Consider the following 20296-nt stretch of genomic DNA (forward strand, 5'->3'; position numbering starts at 1 on the left):
TGACTTTTAAAGATTATTTATCTTTTTTACACACATCAACTACCATTCATTTACTTCCTTCATCCTTGTAAAAAAATAATAATAAACAAAATTCAAAATAAATAGTATCAATGTACTATAGCAAAATTGTAAATTTATACTATTACTCATTTTTAAGAAAAAAAATGTGTATACACAGTATAAAATTTACATATTTTTCTATCATATACTCAGTGTCTGTTTGGAACAGTTTATTTAGCTGAAACTGAAATTTTTTTACTGAAATTACTGTAAATAAAGGTAAAAATTAGTTGAAAAATATAGTGCAATTCATGAGTAATACTAAAAAATGTTGAAAAATATAGTGCGATTCATAAGTAATACCAAAAAATGCAGTGAAACCCATAAATAGTAGCAAAAATAAGTTAAAATTACATATAAGCTGAAATTTTCAGTTGTTCCAAATGCACACTCTCAATGTGTGTTTAGATACCACTTATTTACTGAAAATATTATAATAAAATAATTTTTAAATGTATGAATAATACTATAAAATCCAAATTTACGTGAAAATATATATTTTGCTAATTTTTGTGGGTCTTTAAACAGTACTAATAAGACTTACTAAAAAAAGGCAGACGCTCGAATTAGGTAAACCGCCCAATCCAAAGGTACGCTCAATGGTGCGAGTGCACGGCATAAATTTTCACATCCACTTGATCAAGTGGCTGGCAATATTTACATTATTTATATCTTTCTATATAAAAATAAGTTAGGCAATATTTTAGCCTCGAGAACCACATGTCCTGACGTGTCGAATGATGATTGGCTTACTACACCACACAAAACAATGTGCTGTGTTTACTTTCTTCCTCTCTCTCTTTCCCATTCCAGCCAATCAGATTACACCATTCTCCACCAAAAAAGAAGAAAAAAAGAAGCATATACTAATTAATAATATTTTTTTTAATATATAAAAAACTCACGTTTCTAACAATCTTTACTCATCAAATATAAATAGTCTCGCCATTTCAATTTTCTCACTCTCTTTCCTCACAAACTTTCAAACTCTTAAGTCCCTGCGTTGTTGAAATGGCGAATCGATGGCTGAGGCCCGAGGTACGCTCAGATCCACAGTTGTTGTTCCACAACACTTTTATAGTAGTATTGACTAAAAAATATCTATCTATCTATCAATCTTTGATTTGATTTTCTGTTTATGTCTTTTCTTTCTATAATTAGATAGAGTTTTAGATCTATCTCACTCCCAAATATTTAGTACTGTGTGTTTTTTGTTTTTATGGTAAGCGTAGGTTTATCCGCTGTTTGCGGCCGTAGGAGCTGCAATAGGGATCTGCGGGTTCCAGCTTGTCCGCAATATCTGCATCAACCCTGAAGTCAGGTATATATATATGATTATGTGTATATATTCAGAATTAAAAAAAAAAAAAAATTGAAATTGGTTAATCTTTATTTATTTATTTATATTTCATTTAATTTGTTATTATGGATTATATTAACTCTATGTCTATGTTTGGGAGTTATTAAGAAAATGAAATGGAAAAAAAAAGGGAAAATAAAGGGATTATCTTATTTTATTTTTTAGGTTGAGAGTTTATAAATGAAGTGGAAAAACGAGAGATTTTTTTTATTAAAAATATACTTTTTACTATTTTTAAATATTTTTTTATAGAGAGTTTCAACCTACGGCGGACGTCCCTGATGATTCAATTCCTGCCTATACCAATCACTAGGCAGGAACTATACAAGTAATTGGAACCCACAAGATGTAACAATAGTTGAAAATTTAGAATTACTAACTTTTTATTGGGGAAAAAAAACCTATAAGGTTTCTTTACAGAAAAAAGGAAAGCACTTAAGGTTATGAGTGTTACACTTGTGGTATTGTTTTATGTTTAAACCGTTCAATTGTGTAACACTTATCTCTTGGGTGGTTTTGAGTGTAACACTAACAAAAAAAAAAATTCTATGATGTTGTTTTATATGAAAATATTATGGACACATGTCGCTCACTATTTGTTTTTATAAAGGTTTACGCACAAAATAATACAACTGAGAGTTTAGTGTTACATGTAACTATAGTTGAAAATTTAGAATTTCTAACTTTTTTTTGGGGCAAAAAAATCTGTAAGGTTTCCCTATGAAAAAAAAAAAGATAAAAGATAAAAGGGAAGCCCTTGAGGTTATGAGTGTAACACTTAATGTCTTGTGGTATTGTTTTATGCTTAAACTGTTAACGCTTAACTTCTTGGGGGTTTCGAGTGCAAGTGTGCAACACACTAACACAAAACATTCTCTAATATGGATACATATCATTACCTGAACAACTTATTATTTGTTTTTATAAATGTTTATTGGTTTACATATTGAGTAATACAAATGAGAGTTTAGTGTTACACTCGAGACTTTTAAAGTTTTTAAAGGAAACCACGGGGTTTTTGTGTATTTTTCTTAAATTTTAAATTTAGAACATGTCTTAATTTTGTGGAATTTGAATTTTTCACTCTATATTTTTAACTTTCTTTTATGCAATCATTTATAATGAGAATGTGGCCTTTTTATGTGTGGGGTTGTTAGTGGGAGTATAATTTGATGGGTGATTTTAAATCTATAAATTTATCTGTGTGCTTAATTTGTTTTATTATTAAATCATTTTCAATTAGGCAGTAATGTTATTTTGAAGGTATTAAAACGTGGACACCAAGGAGTTCTAATCAAATATATATACTAGCATTCATAACTTATCAATAAATATTAAAAAAAAAAAAAAATAGGGCAACACTTGGGTACAATTTATTTAGGTGCAGTACATTTGCTTCTCAAATTTAATTTAATTGTCTTTGAAAAAATTAATGTTTATATTTCATTGGTCAATGTTACCTTGTGTTTGAATTTAATTGGAAAATTTAATGTACGACACTTAAGAAACTGTACCTAAGTTTTGCCCATTTATTTTAGTATCTTTTTGTCAAACTAGGGAAAAAATTGGTATTTCACAAGCATTGGTTTTTCTTGTGAGAAGCTAGTGTGTAGTGGTAAATAATAATTGAGACTTTTGGGAGGAATGGGAGAACCCAAAAGGGGTAGCACAATTGGCTGAGGACCATGTTTTGTAGGGGGTCATTAGTTAGAATCTTTCGTTTGTCCTCTCCTTGGGAGTCACTCACTCATGATTACCTACTAATAATATGATTATATGATGTTGCGATGTAGCATGCTTAAGGAAAATCACAAGGTGATATATAGTTTTGCCTTCTTCTTTATCAGGGTGAACAAGGAGAAGAGGGCTGCTGGAGTGCTGGACAACTTTTCTGAGGGGGAGAAGTACGCTGAGCATTTCGTAAGAAAATTTGTCCGCAACAAGTCCCCAGAAATTATGCCATCCATCAACAACTTCTTCACAGACCCAAATCGAAGCTAAGCTCTTGAATAAAGAGAACTAAGTGGAGATATGAACCCTAGTATGATGGTTATTTGCGATTGAAAACTGTGTTAAATTTGCATCTAGTGGATGTCATTGAACTTATGGGTGAATAAAACTTGAATTTTATATATGAGATAGATTAACTGCATCCACTTGGAAGGAAAATTTCCTGTGGTTCCTTACCTGTTTTAAATTGAATAGGCAGACGTGTATTTCATTCAAATGTCTTAGTCCCATTTTGGGACATTGAGCTGGATTTCGTCCCGCCAACTTAATTTATTATTGCTCTTGAAGCTGGACTTTCTCAACTTAAGAGTCTCTAGATGCCCATAGATGTGGGAAAAAACTGCTAACCAATATAAAATAAGGTGTTAGCCATCATGGATGGCTATCTATTATGGGACAAATTCAACCACTAATGAGATTATGAGACCATTCATTATTAATTTGGGAATTTATTCTCTTAAATTATCATAAATTTGTCTGTGAGGATAACTACTGCTCTTTCTAATGTTGGGGAAGTTCAATGAACGCAAGACCCCCAAAAATACCCCATGTCAACTGTTTTTTGTGCCCAAAAGGTTGAAATGGATAAAAGGTCACTCCTGTTTGAATTCGTGGTTAAAATGCATGCTTTTGCCTGCAACTATTTTTGGTGGAGGTTTAAAGAGGGAGTGATTCTAGGACCAGGGTGAAGAAGGTTCAAAATTCTAATTGATCACTGATGGGTGTGGACAGGTAACTTCTCTGCAGTCTGAAAGGGTAATGTAGGGGATGACCTGTAATTAATCCGACTCCGAGTCGGGAGGGGATTGTAGTTGTCCTCGACATTATCCAATAGAAATGCAAATGCCTACAACCTGAGTTTAAAGGGGGTTTTAAGAACTCTGTTTTCAACAGAGTTGTGATGCAGATGGGGTATTCCTCTTTCCAATTTTAACTCTTGAGTCTGTTCTTAGGCTGATGTTATGTAACCTGGCTGGCTCGTGTTGTATAGTGTTTGAATTTGGGTAGTGTTTTCAAAGACGTGATGGTCTGCTCTATTTGTATGTAGCTGCCTTTGCTACATGTTGTACATTGTGTTTTGGTAATAAAATCTGACTTGCCCCAAAAAAAAGCACAAATTAAATAAAAGAAGTTATTGACTAGTCCCTTCTGAAGATAACCATAAACATTTTGGGTATCAAGCTTGGGTGTCTTACAAGTGCATGAAATTCCTCTCACAGTTCTCTGCATGAGAAATACCTACCATAGATAGTCCCCATGTCATCCCTCTCTCTTGCACTTCGCAGATGGTATCAAACACGTGCCTCTGAAGAATCATGAGGAAAAAGAATGCTACACAAACAGCACACCTGAAGAACAGAGCTTCTTTGGACACCATTATAGCTATCATAAGTGGTCCAGCCTGTTCTCAAAATTACTGTCCGGATAGGCTCATGACAATTTCAAACCCCATGCAACTGACTGTATACGAAGTTTATCATCATTTGGATCCTGACTTCCAAAGCAACATCTTATCCCCTGAACCTGCCCACCCACCTTAAAGAAGAAGAAGACAGTAAGCAAGCAAAAGACTTGAAGTTATGAGATTAAGAGATTCATTATAATTTATAGCTGCAAAATGTCTCATGAAATGGAGAACACAAAACAAGAACAGCATTCGTACTTATTATATGACATTAATAAACGATCACAACAGATTAAACTTCAGAAGAATTACATTGGACTTCTAGTCAACAATCAAGTTCTAGTGCACAGCAACTCCAAATAAGGAAGAAATACTTTCCAAACTTCAAACTTGTTTCCTATATAACTGCAGCACCACATTCAGACTGAAACATTCCATTGGGGTAGCATCTATCCCACTATGAAAATAATTAATTAGATTACAATTGAAAATACATCAATTTGTTCAGCAGCGTTCAAGATATGTTTGCATTCTGATCTCATCCCAAGATTTTTATCAGTCATCGATTTCCATAATTCATAAACTGGGAGTAGAGGCATATACATGTAAATCTATTTGGAAACAAAAAATTTAGGGAGAGAAGTGCTCAACATCCATCGAAGGGAAACCAGATTGTGTTGTTCTCATTCCTCGAAGTAAACTCTTTGCTGTTTCCTTCTCCTGCAATCATGGGCAAAAAAGTGCAAAATCAGTGATTCATATTCAAAAAATTAGTAATATGGGTTTTTATGTAAAACATTGACAGAAGCGGGGAAAAATACAAAGAACTCACGGGGCCAGTAAAATCCAGAAGACGGGTACAATACACCTCTGCCTCGTCAAATCTCTTCTGGGTTTTATAGTACGTAGCAAGATAAAGCAAAGCTTCTACCATATTTGGTCCTTCCCTCTCTTCAGCTTCCATCCTCTCCAAATCCTTCTTGTAGTAAAATGCTGCCTCTTCAGGACGCCCGAGTTCATATTGCAACTTTGCTAGTTGGTGCAGGGCAATTGCTTCCCTGTCATTACAATTTGCTGCCCTTCTGTAACACTTAATTGCCTCCTCAAGCATGCGAAGTTGATCAGTTTCATAACAATGAGCCATTGAGATCCACAACCGAGAATCATTTGGCTGCAAGAATACGGATTTTCGGAAGTAATGTAGGGCATAGAATGGCATGCCCATCATCTCATAAGCTTGTCCTAGTCCATACCATGCTCGATAATCACATGGATTTATATCTATAGCCCGTCGATAGGCATCAACAGCAGCTGGCGTATTTTTCATCTCAATATACTCATGACCCATAAGTGTCCAAGCAGACAAATAATTTTTGTTCAATTTGAGTGCCCTCCTAAAATACATAACTGACTTCTCATGCTGCCCCTTTAAACTATAGTAATTGCCAATAATGCAACAAGATTCAGGCCTGTATTTATCAGTCATAAATACCCTATGGGCAAGGTAACTCAGGGCAGAAGAACACTCATTTGCATAGAGCACATTGGAATACATATCCATGTCTTCGACTCGGTAAGGATCATTTCTTAGAAGTTCTTCAAATATTGTTTCAACTTGTTGAAATTCCCTCAAACTGTACTGGGCTTTTGCAATTTGAGCCTGGATGTAATTACTATAACCAAAAGTTCCCTGTAGATATTCGTATTTTACTAAAGATTCGCTGTGCATCCTAATTTCTAGGTAAGCACTGGCAAGAAAGAAGTCCTTCATCCAATGGTTGTTGAGATTGAGGCTGTTCAAGATGTCAATTGTAGTACACAAAGACTGCAGCTCTGACCATGCATTCCAGTTCCAAGGGTAGCTATTCACAGACTCAACAAGAACTGTACGAGCAACAGTCTCGCTGCCTTTCTCTTTGAGAACAAGACCATACAAGTACAATCCAAATGGATCAATTGAGCCATTCTTGCGAAGTGTTGATAACTCACGCTCCAAAGAGACCAGTTCGCGGTTCACAGAATCACTCTTACCTAAGGGTCCCTCAAGTTCTATCACCTCTTCTTCTTTCCGCTTTTCCCCAGCCTTCATGAAACAATGAGAATAAGAGTATTTATACATATAAAACTTCTGAGAAAAAACAAAGATCGAATAGACCATATATCCTTGAAAATCAACAGGTATCACGCCATTTGTTAGAGTTAATTCTAGTTATTATTACCATTTAATATTAACATGCTAACATAAAAATAAACAGAAGTAGCTCTTAACGCCATTCATAACAGATCAAAAATTTATTGAAGTAGGAAAATAAAGAACTATGCAACCCCCTACTATCTCACAAATACCATGAGATTCTTTAATTTTCTTGCAATTTGGGTTGGCATGAGAAATTATGCACTCTTCATGACTTTCTGCTAGTGATCAAAGCTATGCATAAGTATATTCAGTCTTTGTTGCAGCCATTGCAAAACTGGAGGCACTTAGCCCAAAATTCAAACCTGAAAAAGGGTTAATTTTATCACCTTAGGTATGCATGTGCTTTCAGTTATTTATTAGTGAAATTTCATACCTAAATCAAACATTGAAGCAAGTCTCATGTCTGGCCACCATTTCTCATCTAAACAAAACCTCATTATACCATGCTTCTTTTTGGTTCTGGGTATTAAGTCCAATTATTGCATAGTTGACACTTTTTGTAGCACCAAGTCACCAACCACTAACCTTGGGTATTAATGATTCAACTCCATTGACAACAACTTTACATGCTTCCACCCAAATAAAAAAGGGAAGATTTAGAAAAGGCTTCAAAATAAGAATTCTAAAGACTATCATCCTGAACCAGCTAGTGTTTTGCCTAAATCCTACCAAATTGAATCTCTTATTGATTTATTTCCTACAATCAACAAAGAACACAATACAGAAAACAAGTCTCATTCCTAATGTATCAAAACCCACCATCATATAATATCCAATCTAAAACAGAAGGAACAATATAAATTATACAGCTAGAAGAGTATGCAACAAACCAGATAAAGAGCATAACAACGCAAGAACACAGATTTCTTCCCAGTTTGGTCCCGTAGCACATGAGCAGCCCTCCTGTACTCTCGGCAGTCAAAGTAAGACTTAGCCAGGAGGTAAAAGTCACCATCCACAGCATCGTCCTCCTCCATCACAGGAGTAGACACGTACGACACACCAGCAATGGGTGTTGAAGTGATCTCATTCGTGCGGAATCTCCTGCGAATGCTTGAGCTTCCCCACTGGAATCTGGTGTTTGAAGGCGTGAAATTTGCCGGGTCTTGCTCAATACCCATCAACTGTTCTGCTGCCCTGCATTACCAATTTACCATAGACCCAACAAATCAAAATCCATTGCAAATAAAATCAAACAAATATTTGATGATCAAAACAAGGAAAAAACAAATGGGGTAGCAAACTAGCAATATACTTTTCACTTTCCCATTTGAAAAAACAAGGTTTTTACATCAATTTTGACAAGGGAAAAGAAAAATATGCACTTGGGTTAGTTAAGTTAGAGATTCTGGATAGAGTTTTACAATTATGACTATTTGTTTTCCTATTAATCAAGTTGCTTAGTTACCAAATGGAGCATAAAGACAGTAACTTTAACACTAATTAGATAAATAAACACAGGAATTCAAACAAAAGAACATTGATTAATATGAAAATTAAGTAAGTGATTTCAGAAGCAACAAAAGCACTTATCAAAAATTGGGGGTTTAGAGTTTTATAGGGTTTTGGAGTTAGAAATGAGTACCATTTGGAAGCAGTGTAGAGGCAACGATCACTGAGCTGACGAATCGCAATGCGGAGCTCACTTCTACAACTCTCTTTTGAATTCATCTCTCTCTCTCTCTCTCTGTTCAAAGCTTAATTGCTTGCGCTCTTGTTCATTCAAAACAAATCCCAAAAATCAAACAGTGTTTGCCTCTAAAGTGCGCGCCGTGTGTGGTGGTCGAAATTCACTGCTCGGTCCGCGCCCAGGGTTTTTGAAAGTATAGTGGCCGAGGTCTTCAACTGTTCACTCTTTAGAGCTGGGCCAGGCCTATAGAGTACCGTGGTAAATGAAAAATGAACCAAAATTGTCTATGAACTAGTTGGGCTTAGTCGAGAAAAGATTGGTTTATATTCATTTGTTTAGCATGCAAGTTAACCTCAAGTTCAAGTTTATGCTTGTTATTAAACGAGTTAACCTCAACATTATAATATATTTGTGAACAAATTAGTAAACATGAGAGTTGATTTAATTATAGATATAATATTATATTTTTATTTACATTATAATGTACCCGTTCATTTTTACTATTATGAACGGGTACAGAATTTTATTAAGGTTTTAGCACATATGGAAAAAGAATAAAAGAATGAATAGTTTTTTATTTATTTTAAGTATACACTAAATGAATGAAATAGATTGTGAACAAGGTCGACTTTGTTTGATAAGAAAATGAATAAAGTTTGAAAATATGGATAAGGATTGGGTTTAGTGCACATGAGACCAATTGAAATGTGCCAAATATTTAACATGTATCAACATCTCAATAGGTCTAGTGCGTCTGTGCATTGGATCAAGCCAATTATTGAACTTGTAATCTTGTTCCATGATAAGTACAACTATACCTAAACTTTTAGTAATACTCAAGTCTGAGTAGGGTCGGCCCACTTATGCCATATTAAGGAGAGTGATAAAGCCCAAAACAAATTAGAGCCCAACTAGACAATAACGATTATGAAAAACCTGTGTGTTGTGACTAGGAAAATCGAAAATGTTCACTCAGCTTCAAAGAGCTCCTTCACCACTCTCCCATCTCAAAACCCACTCTCCAAAACCACTATATTTACTTCCACTCCACTCTCTCACCACCACCACCACCACCACCACACAGTGGCTCTAGCATTATTTTTTAGCGGGTTCAATAAGAAACATAAATTATATAAAATTTTAAACAAAAGATAAATTAATTATATCGACATAACAAAAACAAAAAATCTTTAATGCATAAAGTTTTACAATTGCCTTACGATGTTTCATATCTTGAAATTATTGTATGATATCTTCATTATCAATCCTACTAACTACATATATTTCAATGTACATAGTCAAGCAATCATTCATCCACTAATTTCTCATTTAATTGATTTATTTAAAATTTCTTAAGATCTAAATGAGCTTTTTCTAAGGTTTAAGATTAGTAGATTCTACTTTTGTTGTTGGGCTAATTAAAAAATTTTTCCCAGATTTTAGATCAAATTGATTTGTCATTGAGATTTTTCTTTGGGTTTAAAAAGGTCAAGATATTTTTAAGATGATTATATTTAAATTTATTTCAATTGGACTTAAGGTTAGGGAGTTCAAACTTTTATTTTAAGTGTCAAAACAAGAAAAATAAAATAAAAAATATTATAATAATTTTTTTCTTTTTTTTTTGGGTTCAATTCAGGGGGTTCAAATGGGCTCCAAGTGGAGCCGCCCTTGCCACCACACCGCCATCGTTGCCGCCATAAGATGCCACGACCTTAGCCAAACTAATCCTTAGCTATGACCCAAAAACCCTAATCTAAATCATCCAAGACCCTTAAATCCAATGGACCCAAGACCTAGTCAACAAAACCCTTAAGCTCCTCTGTAACCATGGACCAAAAGCCCTCCATTTCTTCGATAAAGCCTTCAAACTCTTCATGTCAATGCATGAGCATGGTTGTTTTTTTCAGGACTTGAATTCGTTCAATACTGTTATTGACATTTTGTGCAAGTCGAAATGCGTTGAAATGGCTCATAACTTGTTTAAGATGATAAATGGTAGGTTTAAGGCTGATTGTGTTAGCTATAATATAATTGCAAATGGGTTTTGTTTGATTAAGAGGACACCTAAGGCATTGGAGGTGTTGAAGGAAATGGTTGAGAGGGGAATGAATTTGAGCTTAACGATGTATAATATAATGCTTAAAGGGTATTTTAGGGCTAGTCAGATTAAGGAAGCTTGGGAATTCTTTTTGCAAATGAAGAAAAGGAAATGTGGGATTGATGTTATTACTTATAATCTTGGTTCATGGGTTTGGTTGTGTGGGCAAGATTAAGAATGCTAGAAAGGTTTTTGATGAGATGATTAAGGAAGGGGTGCTTCCTTCGGTTGTGATGTATAATGCTTTGATTCAGGTTTTGTGTAAAAAGTATAGTGTGGAAAATGTAGTTGAGAAGATGGTGGGGAAGGGTTATGTGCCTAATTCGACGGCTTATAGTGTGTTGGTTAGAGGATTATGTCACGCGGGTGAAATGGATGGGCATTGGAGTTTGGAAGAATGAAGGATGATGAGTGGGAGCCGAACGTTCAGATGTATAACATTGGGATTCGTTATTTTTGTGATGTAGGAGAGAAGAAAAAGGGTTGGAGGTGCTTGAAAAGATGGATAGTGGGGTTTGCTTCCCCAATTTGGATATATATAATGTTTTGATAAGTGCAATATGTTTGTGAGGAAGAAATCAAATGATTTGTTGGTGGCTGGAAAGTTGTTCACTTTCAATCGGGTTTTGAATGGGCTCTTGCTAACTGGTAATCAAGGCTTTTCAAAAGAGCTTTTGAGAATGCAGAGTAGATGTGGCTATCTTCCACATCAGTTCAAACTGTGCAGCCTAGTGGCATTTAAATTGGCTAATGAATAACGTCATTGCACTCACATCCTCTTGTCAAATATTGAAAATATTTCCAAGTGTGAAGGGCTCCCATTGTTGTAGAAGCTGACTTGTGATTGATAGTGGCTTTATAGGATGCACATCTTATTTGCTCTTCAAAGGCAACTAAAATTGCATTATGAATTTCAATCAACACCTAAAATTGGGACATTCAATGCCTGCTTGTGCAACTAGTCCACAAAAAAGAATTTATATTATAAAGGTTGTGGCAGTGAAGGGTTATTAATGGGAACAAAGTACTTGAGTGTTTGAAATCCCTCTTTCAGCCTTTTAGTGGAAAAAAAGTACAATTATATGTGGCAACAATTGGGATAGAGCAACATTTGATGATGGCCATTGATTTCATAAATTTGAAAGTTGATTTGCTTCATCCTTCCTAGTTCCTTATGCTACCTCATGTTTTGGAATTGGCATCTGCGGACATGTTTAAACTCCAAGAAGCCTAGAACCCTTCCATAGGTGATGACTATTCTTGTTGTTTAGAGGGCCAAATGTTGCATCAACATTGCAGGGGATTACTAAAATCTAAAGGGTAGTTGTAGAGGAAGTTGTCTCTACTATGATCAGCAATGGGAAACCACCTGATTTTGCAATGCACATTGGGGATGATAGATCTGACGAATGTCATATATAGATTCTCTCTACATATTATAGGCTACACATGCTATCCTTAGTCACCATTTGGTTCCCATCAAAACATTATTTAGATGTAGAGAATGGGGAGGAGGCTTGTTATAGCTACTTTCGATATCTTAAAGATGTACTTTTATGAAATCAAAGCCCAATGATTTTCTTCACTCAACTAACAAGAGCAACATAGATGAGAAAGTATAAAACAGTTTGCAATTTGTTCCTATTTAGTTACTGTTTGCTAAGTAATTCTATAGTACATGGCAAGAATACTTTTTTTTTTTTTTTTACTAAGGGTTTGTTTGGAATCCACTTATTTTGCTGAAACTAAAAACTTTTTATTGAAAGTACTGTAGATAAAGGTAAAAGTTAGATGAAATAACATAGTGAAACTCATGAATAGAATCAAAAAGTGCAGTGAGACCCATAAATAGTAGCAAAAATAAGTTAAATAGTAAAATAAGTTGGCTTTTTAATTTGGAGCCAATTTTTTTGGCCTATTTTATAGCCCATTGTAAATCCTATGCATAAGATATAGAAACCGCTGTTTTGGTGATTAGGGTTTTCTTTACGTAGCTTTTAAGAGAAAGAAAAACTGTAATACCGCATTTTGTATTTTTCCTTAATAATAGTGAAATCTCTGCAACTCCGTACACGAAGGCAAATTGCCAAACCATGTAAATACTGTTTTGTGCGTGTGATTATTTTTTCTTTAGTGTGTGTTTTCTCTATTTTGTTTCTCATAGGTTTGGGAATTTCATATTAATTCCCTACACCCTCATCTCCTTTGTTCTCACCCTTCAAATGACAAGCCCGTTCTCTCTCTCTCTCTCTCTCTCTCTCTCTCTCTTTTCCTTCAACCAATAAGCCTCTTCTCTAATTCTCTTCACCAAGTTATATTTCCTTTCTTGTGGAGTAACCCTTGCAACATGCAACCGATGCACAACTGCCACCATTTCTGGTCCCAATCCCATCATTTTCTCTTCAATCTTCTTATATTTTTTGGCATCGCTTGCCTGATCCAAAAGGGTACACCAAAAAATCTTCAGTTGGTTCCTCAATAGAAGCTTAACAAAGCTAAATAAATATGATTTGTAGAGATGCTGTAAATTATCATATTGGAAATGCACCAACAGCTGTAATTCAACTTCATAATCATTGCCTTCAGCAAGTATCTTAAGCACATCTTTTGCAGAATGGATGCATCTTGTCACTCCAACCAATTGATCACATGCTTCATTGATCTGGAGTTGAAGCCAATAAGAACCAATGCTTAGAACGTCAACCCTCATATTGTCAAAATTTGGTTGTAGTTGTGTAGCCCAATGACCGTTGGCTTCCACTTCATCATCATATCCTCATCTTCATCTGAGGAATCCCCAACAAATCATCCACTAGTCTTTTGATATGGTAGCAACTGATCAAAACCATAATTGGGTACAGTATGAACAAGCTTCTCATCAATCTTAAGCTCACCTATCTCATCAGTTAATATCTCATTAATGACAGTATTAACAGGCTTCCCCTGGAATGCTCTGTCACCAAAGCTCTCTGGGTCAGTCTTTCCCCATAGACCATCCACATGTTCTTCTTCCTTCATCAACTTCCAAAACAAGCTCAAACCCCACTAAAATCCAAAACCAACAATAGTATGAGCTAACTTTCCTCTTCTATTTAAAACAAAATCGAAATCAACATATGTATAAGCAGCAAAGCAATTGGTAAGGTCGCTACGCTTTTGTATTTCGTTTATTTCTCCCAAATTCCCACTATCTCTAACGAAGTTGAAAGCTTTAGTGGGTTACTTATTATACTAGGAGTAGGAGGTAAGTCGGTTGCCTTGTCTGTTTGGAAAAGGGATTATTATTATTATTATTATTATTATTTTTAATTTGAACCGACCAAATTATTTATAGTAGTATAGTACAAATAAAAATTTATATATAAAAAAAAAAGGGAAAAAAGAAATAATCTATGAATTGTTGGTAATTTAACCATTTTTTTTATAGAGGGTTTCAACTATCAGAAACTTTACCAGTTAAGCTAATTAGAATCCACTGTTGGTAATTTAACATAGTATCAAAGCATTACTCGTAACATGCTTATTTATATGAGTCTACTCAACAACTAATTTTACAACATTTGTTAATAGCAAGCAATTTTCCTTTTTCACTCATAAAAAATATAGAGGATTTTTTTTTAAAGGGACTAATAACTTTCAAGCGTAAAAAAAAAATGAACTGATCAAATTATATATAGTACCGTTTTTTTTTTCTTTTTTTTTTTGGGGTGGGGGGGGGGGGGTTGGTTCCATTAACTAATAAAACAAAAATAATATTATAATTTTCAACATAAATTCAAATTAAATTTTTTGAGATGAAAATAAATTCAATTTAATTATGCATTTGTATCTAATTACAAAAACTAGTGTACTATATTTAAGAAACAGTATCTAAATTTTATCATTAGTGTTTATATTCTTTTTTGGCAAACTTCACACCATCACTTGGCACTTCTCCTCGGCCATCACAAATTAAGGGATAACGTATTGAAAAAACTCCAATTAAGTAGTTAATATAACATATAAGAACACCACTTAACCCTATAAGTGTAAGCAGGGACCGACTTAAGATTTTAAGTTAGCAAGCACTGAAGTATAAAGAAAAAAAAAAAAAAAAAACTCTAAATAGGCTTCCATATAGTATTAAAAAATTATAAATACTAAAAATCATTATTTCTAAATACATTAAGATGCAATCATTTACTAACAAAAACAAAATAATGTCTTTTTTTTTTAATACTAGGCTGGTTAGGATTTTTTTTTTGTTAAAGTTAGAGCATTCACATTGATGGTGCTAAAATTTTAGCTTTTAGTTTTAGCATTTCAAAAAATTATTTTATCTATTTTACCACCTCACTTTACAATACACTCAATATCAATTTTTTTTTTTTTTTTTATAACTTCATTTAAAATAATATTAACAATAAAGGAAACAAGAGAATTTGAGTTTTTTAATAAAGGAAGCAAGATAATTTGAGTTTTTTAATTGAAAGTAGAGATATAATCATAATAAAATATTTTATTTTATTTTTGACAACTTGCTACAGTCAACTAGTATTTATACCAGTTTACTGTAATTGCAAAAAATTTAGTTTTAGCTTTTCCAATAACACATGATTTTTTGGTTCTTTGGTGGTAATATATATATATATATATATATATATATTGGCTAAAATACAATCACTATTGTGCATATTTTTATTGTTTTTGTTAAATTTTTTTGTTGAATAGTTGCTATTTGGGTGAGGCTAGTTAGGCTTATTGTGAAAAAAAGGGGCCTAAGGTTTTGGAAGGGGCTTAACTACAAAAATGAAAAATATTATAACAAAAAAAAAAAATTGGACCAGGGGGTGCCCAGGCTCCCACCTGGGTTCGTCCCTGAGTGTAAGACTAACTATGATATATTAACCACTCACTTTTATATTTTTGTTATGTCATGTGAGTATATTATTCTTAAGATGATCTCAAATGAAATTACTAGTCATTAGCGTGAGCGACACAAGGATAAGATTAATGAAAAAAAAAAAAAAAAAATCAAACCCATAACTCATAATAGAATTAAACAACAAATATTATTATAAAAAAAACATTGAAGAGTATACAAATATAGCAACCAATTTGGATAGAGTTATGCACAAAAACATATTGGATTGGTGACAAATCAAAAAGAAAAAGAAACATAAACATAACACACAAACACAACTAAAAAAACATGCATATACCGGAGGGGAAATTTTCTAATAGTTTAACTGCAATTGAAGATTTACTAATTTAGACATGGCCCAATAATAACAAACCACGTCAACTCAATTTGAAGTTAACATCATCAACTACTTACTTCTATAGCGGCTAGCATCGCTAAAAAAAAGGTGGTGGATTGGTGGTAATGTAGCATGAGATCGATTAATGCCATTTATGAGATAGAGATTTTTTTTATTATTATTGATAATTTGATAAGGACATAGTTTAACTACAAAACTAGTTGTAGCTCAAAACTACAACCTTACTTAATAAAATAAACATTATTTTATATTTCGAAAATATAACCGTTGAATTGTATGTTCTTTATACTTTTAATACACATGTCAAATTTTGTATCAATTGGATATTATTTACTATATAATTTACAAACTTATATTTTCTGCATAATTTTAAACTACAAAAACTTACAATTTAAATAATTTATTAATAACATAGCTATTAATTTTTAATTTTCTATAATTTTTGCAAGCATAAATGATATAAGAAGAAGATGCAAATTCACATCCAATTAAAAGATATTGAGTAATGTTGTAGACTTAGATTACAACCAATTTTGTAGCTAAACTTTGGCCATTTGATAATTGTGATTGGGGTATGTAAACCTTAAACATCTTTGTTGAAAAATTAGGAGATGCTAATTAAAATACAAAGCTCTTGGACAGAATTAAAGAAATAATAAAGTAATTGCATTAGATCAAAACCCATTAATAATTTAAAAGTGGCCACAGTAAATAAAATCTTTTCTATTACCAATAGTAAAAAAATTAAAAAGTGAATATTTATTTTTATATATAAAATAGTGAAATGTAAATAAATAAAAATAAATACAAAAATTCTATCTCTGGCCCAACGGTCAGAACTCAGAACCCAAATATAAACCACCGACTTGTTCAAATTTCCTATTCCTATTCGTAAAACAAGTGCTTCACATCACCGCCATTCTTCAATTGTACTTATAAATATGCCCTAACAAATTCTTTGCTCAAATTCAGTTCTTGCTCTTAGAAACTTAGACATCAAAGTACAATATGGACGGTGTCTCTTTTCCTCTGATTGTGGTAAGACAGGTGTGGAAACACAATCTTTTAAAGGAGTTTGATCTCATCAGAATTGCAGGGATGACTCACAGAATGGTGGCTTTCGACACTGAATTCCCAGGTGTTGTTTTCAGTCCAATTAACATTGACAAGCGAGAGCTTGGAAAACTACCTTCCTTCTTGAACTACAATATTATCAGAGATAATGTCAATGCTACCAACATTATTCAGTTGGGTTTGGCGCTCTGTGACGATAAAGGATCTCTGCCCAATTTCGGTACCAAGTATCAATACGCTTGGGAGTTTAACTTCAGAGATTTCGATGTCTATAATGACGTCCAGAACCAGAAATCAATAGAGTTACTCAAAAGCCAGGGAATCAATTTCGACAAGAACTTGAAGGAGGGTATTGACTCTGCCGACTTTGCTGCATTGATGTTGAAATCTGGGTTGTTGGGTAATCACTCTGCTTTCACTTGGGTTACCTTTCATGGTGCCTATGACATTGCCCACTTGATGAAAATCTTGATACGGCAACCACTGCCGTATGATCTGATGGAGTTTATGGATCTGATGCAGTGGTTATTTGGGAAAAGGCTTTTCGACCTGAAGCATATGATGAAGTTTTGTGATGGCCTTTATGGGGGTTTAGAGACAGTGGCTAATAGATTGGGAGTGGAACGCTTGGCTGGGAAGAGTCACCAGGCTGGTTCGGATACCTTGTTGACTCTGCAAACTTTCATGAAGTTCTTAGATGTCTACTTCAAAGAAAAGAACGATGGTGGACTTGCACATAATGGCCATTTGTTGACAGGGATGCAGTGTGTTCTTCATGGCTTGGAGTTGAACAATAATCATCAATTGAATAATGCCGGCTTAAATTTGAATCTGTGTAGACAATCACATGTATTATGTAATTAATTTTTCATTCAGTAAATTTTTTTTTTCTTTTTCTGTTTTTGGTTTATAATTTCAATACAAGGTTAATTTTTTTTTAACTGTTTAATATATATATTGCTGGATCTTACTTATCAAAAAGATAATTGCTTGTTCTTAACTTTAATATGGGTGCAAAGCTGGTTTCAAATTCTTGAATGGTGGCTTGATAAGATATATTTGCTTGCTAAAGTTTCTTGGTCCTCAACAACACATCAACCAGCCACATTCTAAGGGAAATCTGATTTAGTTCCCAAGTTTTAATTGGGGGGATCCAAACCAGACAGCTCTAGTTATTGAGGAATAGATGTGAAAAGGACCTTGCACAAAGAACAAATTTAAGATGTAGGAATTCCCCTTTCAATGAGCTTCAAGTTTATAGGAATACTCTCATGTAGCAGCTTCCATATAAAAGTGTTGATCTTAATAGGAAGCTTCACCTTCCAGACTAAATTCCAGATTTCCTTGGGAATGTCTGAGTTTCTATTCTGATGTTGGTTGGTCTCCATGAATTCTTGATGTAAATGTTCATAGGCTTTTTTCACTTGATAATCTCCTGAGTTGGAACAGCTCCAGAGAATCTTGTCCTGACCTTCCCCTGTTTTTGGCAGAGGGATCTTTAAGATTTCTTCACCAAGGGGATATTGGTAAAGCTTCCTTACTACTTCTAGTTTCCAAGTGTTGCTAGTGGTATCAATTAATTCAGACACAGTCTTATTAACTAAACCAAGCTCGCTAAGCTTCTGAGAATTACTCTCATACCGAACAGGATGAGACAAAGGAATGTTACAACCTCTCCCAACCAACCATCGACCTTGTGAGATAATGGTATTGTGTTTACCTATAAGGTTTTTCCCTATCCAAGAATGAAGAGTTTTAGGGTAATATTTAGCTTTGAAAGTTTTGACTAGAAGAGAATTTGGTTGCTTTATCATTCTCCAATATTGCTTAGCAAGCATAGCTTGGTTAATGAGATTGAATTTTTTGAGTCCTAGACCACCCTCACAGTTTGTTAAACAGATTGTATCCCAATTCAAGAGATGCAATTTTTTTTCCTGATTTTGTTCATGTCCCCACTCAAGTTAATTTTTGAGATAAAATTAAATTTATTTATGCATTTGTATCTCATTAGTGTTTATATTCGTTTTGGCAAACTTCACACCATCGACTGAATCTTCTCCTCGGCCATCACCAAGACTAAAATCACATCCTTGGATCATAAAATAGGGAATAATTCTATGGAATGTGCTCCCTTTGTAATGAAGAGGCTTCCCATTCTTCCTAATTCCTTTCTCCACCGATATGAGAGGGCGCATTAATATTAAAATGAATAACAAAAAAACCTGTTAGCCATGATCATAAAAAAGACACAGAAGGGAGCAAACAATCCTAAATATAAAAGCAGCTTTCATATGATTAAAGATATAAATTGAGAATCGTATAAGGCAGTGGCTTCTAATTTACCTGGGAACCATACCTATTGTTTTAGGAATTGTATATCAAAGAGGCCAATGACTATGTAACTTGAAAGGAATGAAATAAACGCAGAATGCATTGTAAGGTTGGCTATCTTTCTAAGATGAGCATTGAGGAATTTTGGAACAAAAGTTAGGTGATACTATTGTAAATCTTAAGTTTTTATGCCATTCAAGTCTCAATCTCTCCACTATATCTACCCCTAGAGTTCTTATTTTAGTGATTTTGTAGGGCAAATTGTCAATACCCAAGACGTCATCTATTTCTAGGGACCAAACTCCAAACCATACAACTTGTTCTCTACTATAATGAAGTGGCCAGAAGTCCCACGAATATATTAAATGCAAGAAAACATTTGATTTTCTTAAAATCTTGTAAATCACAATAGGGTGAAAATTAAAGGAGGGATATCTTTCTGATGAATTAACCATAGGAAAACAAATTCGCTATTAATTCTATCCAATTCAGTAATGTCATCTTAATTTATCTTTCTGATGTTTGATATCTGTAAGGGCAAATTTGTAGGGAAGTGGACATATAAACTAAACAAACATATAGCATGACTAGGGTCACAAGAAATTTAGTCCAATGATATGATAAGGCAATTCAACTAAGCATGATGATTTTAAATCAGCACGAGCCCAGTTGATATTTTAGTTATTTCCAAGTTTTTAGTGTTTGTAAATATGCATGTGAACTTAACAATTAGTTTTTTTTTTTTTAAAAAAAAACTGTGCAATTTAGGTCTCACCCATTTAACATGTATGCGAATTGAAAAATTAATTAATTTTGCGCAATTTAGGTCTCTTTAGTTAAAAAAAACCATGCAGTTATATTTTGTCT

General features: G+C 33.8%; 3 protein-coding genes and 1 pseudogene across 3 annotated transcripts; 3 read left to right on the forward strand and 1 right to left on the reverse strand.

Annotated features, from left to right (window-relative positions):
- The first annotated feature begins 935 nt into the window (after window positions 1-935).
- Window positions 936-3732, forward strand: LOC126701473 (uncharacterized). Its single transcript, XM_050399589.1, has 3 exons — window positions 936-1098; window positions 1293-1381; window positions 3268-3732. The coding sequence occupies exons 1-3, from the start codon at window positions 1072-1074 to the stop codon at window positions 3419-3421; spliced, it is 270 nt and encodes an 89-aa protein (XP_050255546.1). The 5' UTR covers window positions 936-1071; the 3' UTR covers window positions 3422-3732.
- Window positions 3733-5072: 1340 nt separating this feature from the next.
- Window positions 5073-8932, reverse strand: LOC126701472 (anaphase-promoting complex subunit 8-like). The gene is made up of 4 exons (XM_050399588.1): window positions 8618-8932; window positions 7863-8169; window positions 5668-6918; window positions 5073-5555 (listed from the first exon to the last, which is right to left on the reverse strand). Exons 1-4 carry the CDS (start codon window positions 8701-8703, stop codon window positions 5466-5468), a joined length of 1734 nt encoding a protein of 577 aa, XP_050255545.1. The 5' UTR covers window positions 8704-8932; the 3' UTR covers window positions 5073-5465.
- Window positions 8933-9260: 328 nt separating this feature from the next.
- On the forward strand, window positions 9261-11521 carry LOC126704214 (pentatricopeptide repeat-containing protein At1g74900, mitochondrial-like; annotated as a pseudogene).
- Window positions 11522-17032: 5511 nt separating this feature from the next.
- On the forward strand, window positions 17033-17962 carry LOC126704215 (probable CCR4-associated factor 1 homolog 11). Its single transcript, XM_050403233.1, has one exon. The coding sequence runs from the start codon at window positions 17033-17035 to the stop codon at window positions 17960-17962; it is 930 nt and encodes a 309-aa protein (XP_050259190.1).
- The last annotated feature ends 2334 nt before the right edge of the window (window positions 17963-20296 follow it).

Source organism: Quercus robur, chromosome 10 (genome assembly GCF_932294415.1).
Source record: "Quercus robur chromosome 10, dhQueRobu3.1, whole genome shotgun sequence".
Classification (NCBI taxonomy): Eukaryota; Viridiplantae; Streptophyta; class Magnoliopsida; order Fagales; family Fagaceae; genus Quercus; species Quercus robur.

Coding starts and splice junctions, on each gene's coding strand:
- LOC126701473 (XM_050399589.1), top strand. CDS start 1,072: ATGGCGAATCGATGGCTGAGGCCCGAG. Junction 1,099..1,292: donor ATCGATGGCTGAGGCCCGAG/GTACGCTCAGAT, acceptor TGGTAAGCGTAG/GTTTATCCGCTGTTTGCGGC. Junction 1,382..3,267: donor TGCATCAACCCTGAAGTCAG/GTATATATATAT, acceptor CTTCTTTATCAG/GGTGAACAAGGAGAAGAGGG.
- LOC126701472 (XM_050399588.1), bottom strand. CDS start 8,703: ATGAATTCAAAAGAGAGTTGTAGAAGTGAGCTCCGCATTGCGATTCGT. Junction 6,919..7,862: donor GTTGTTATGCTCTTTATCTG/GTTTGTTGCATA, acceptor TGTTTCATGAAG/GCTGGGGAAAAGCGGAAAGA. Junction 5,556..5,667: donor TTCTGGATTTTACTGGCCCC/GTGAGTTCTTTG, acceptor CCATGATTGCAG/GAGAAGGAAACAGCAAAGAG.
- LOC126704215 (XM_050403233.1), top strand. CDS start 17,033: ATGGACGGTGTCTCTTTTCCTCTGATTGTGGTAAGACAGGTGTGGAAA.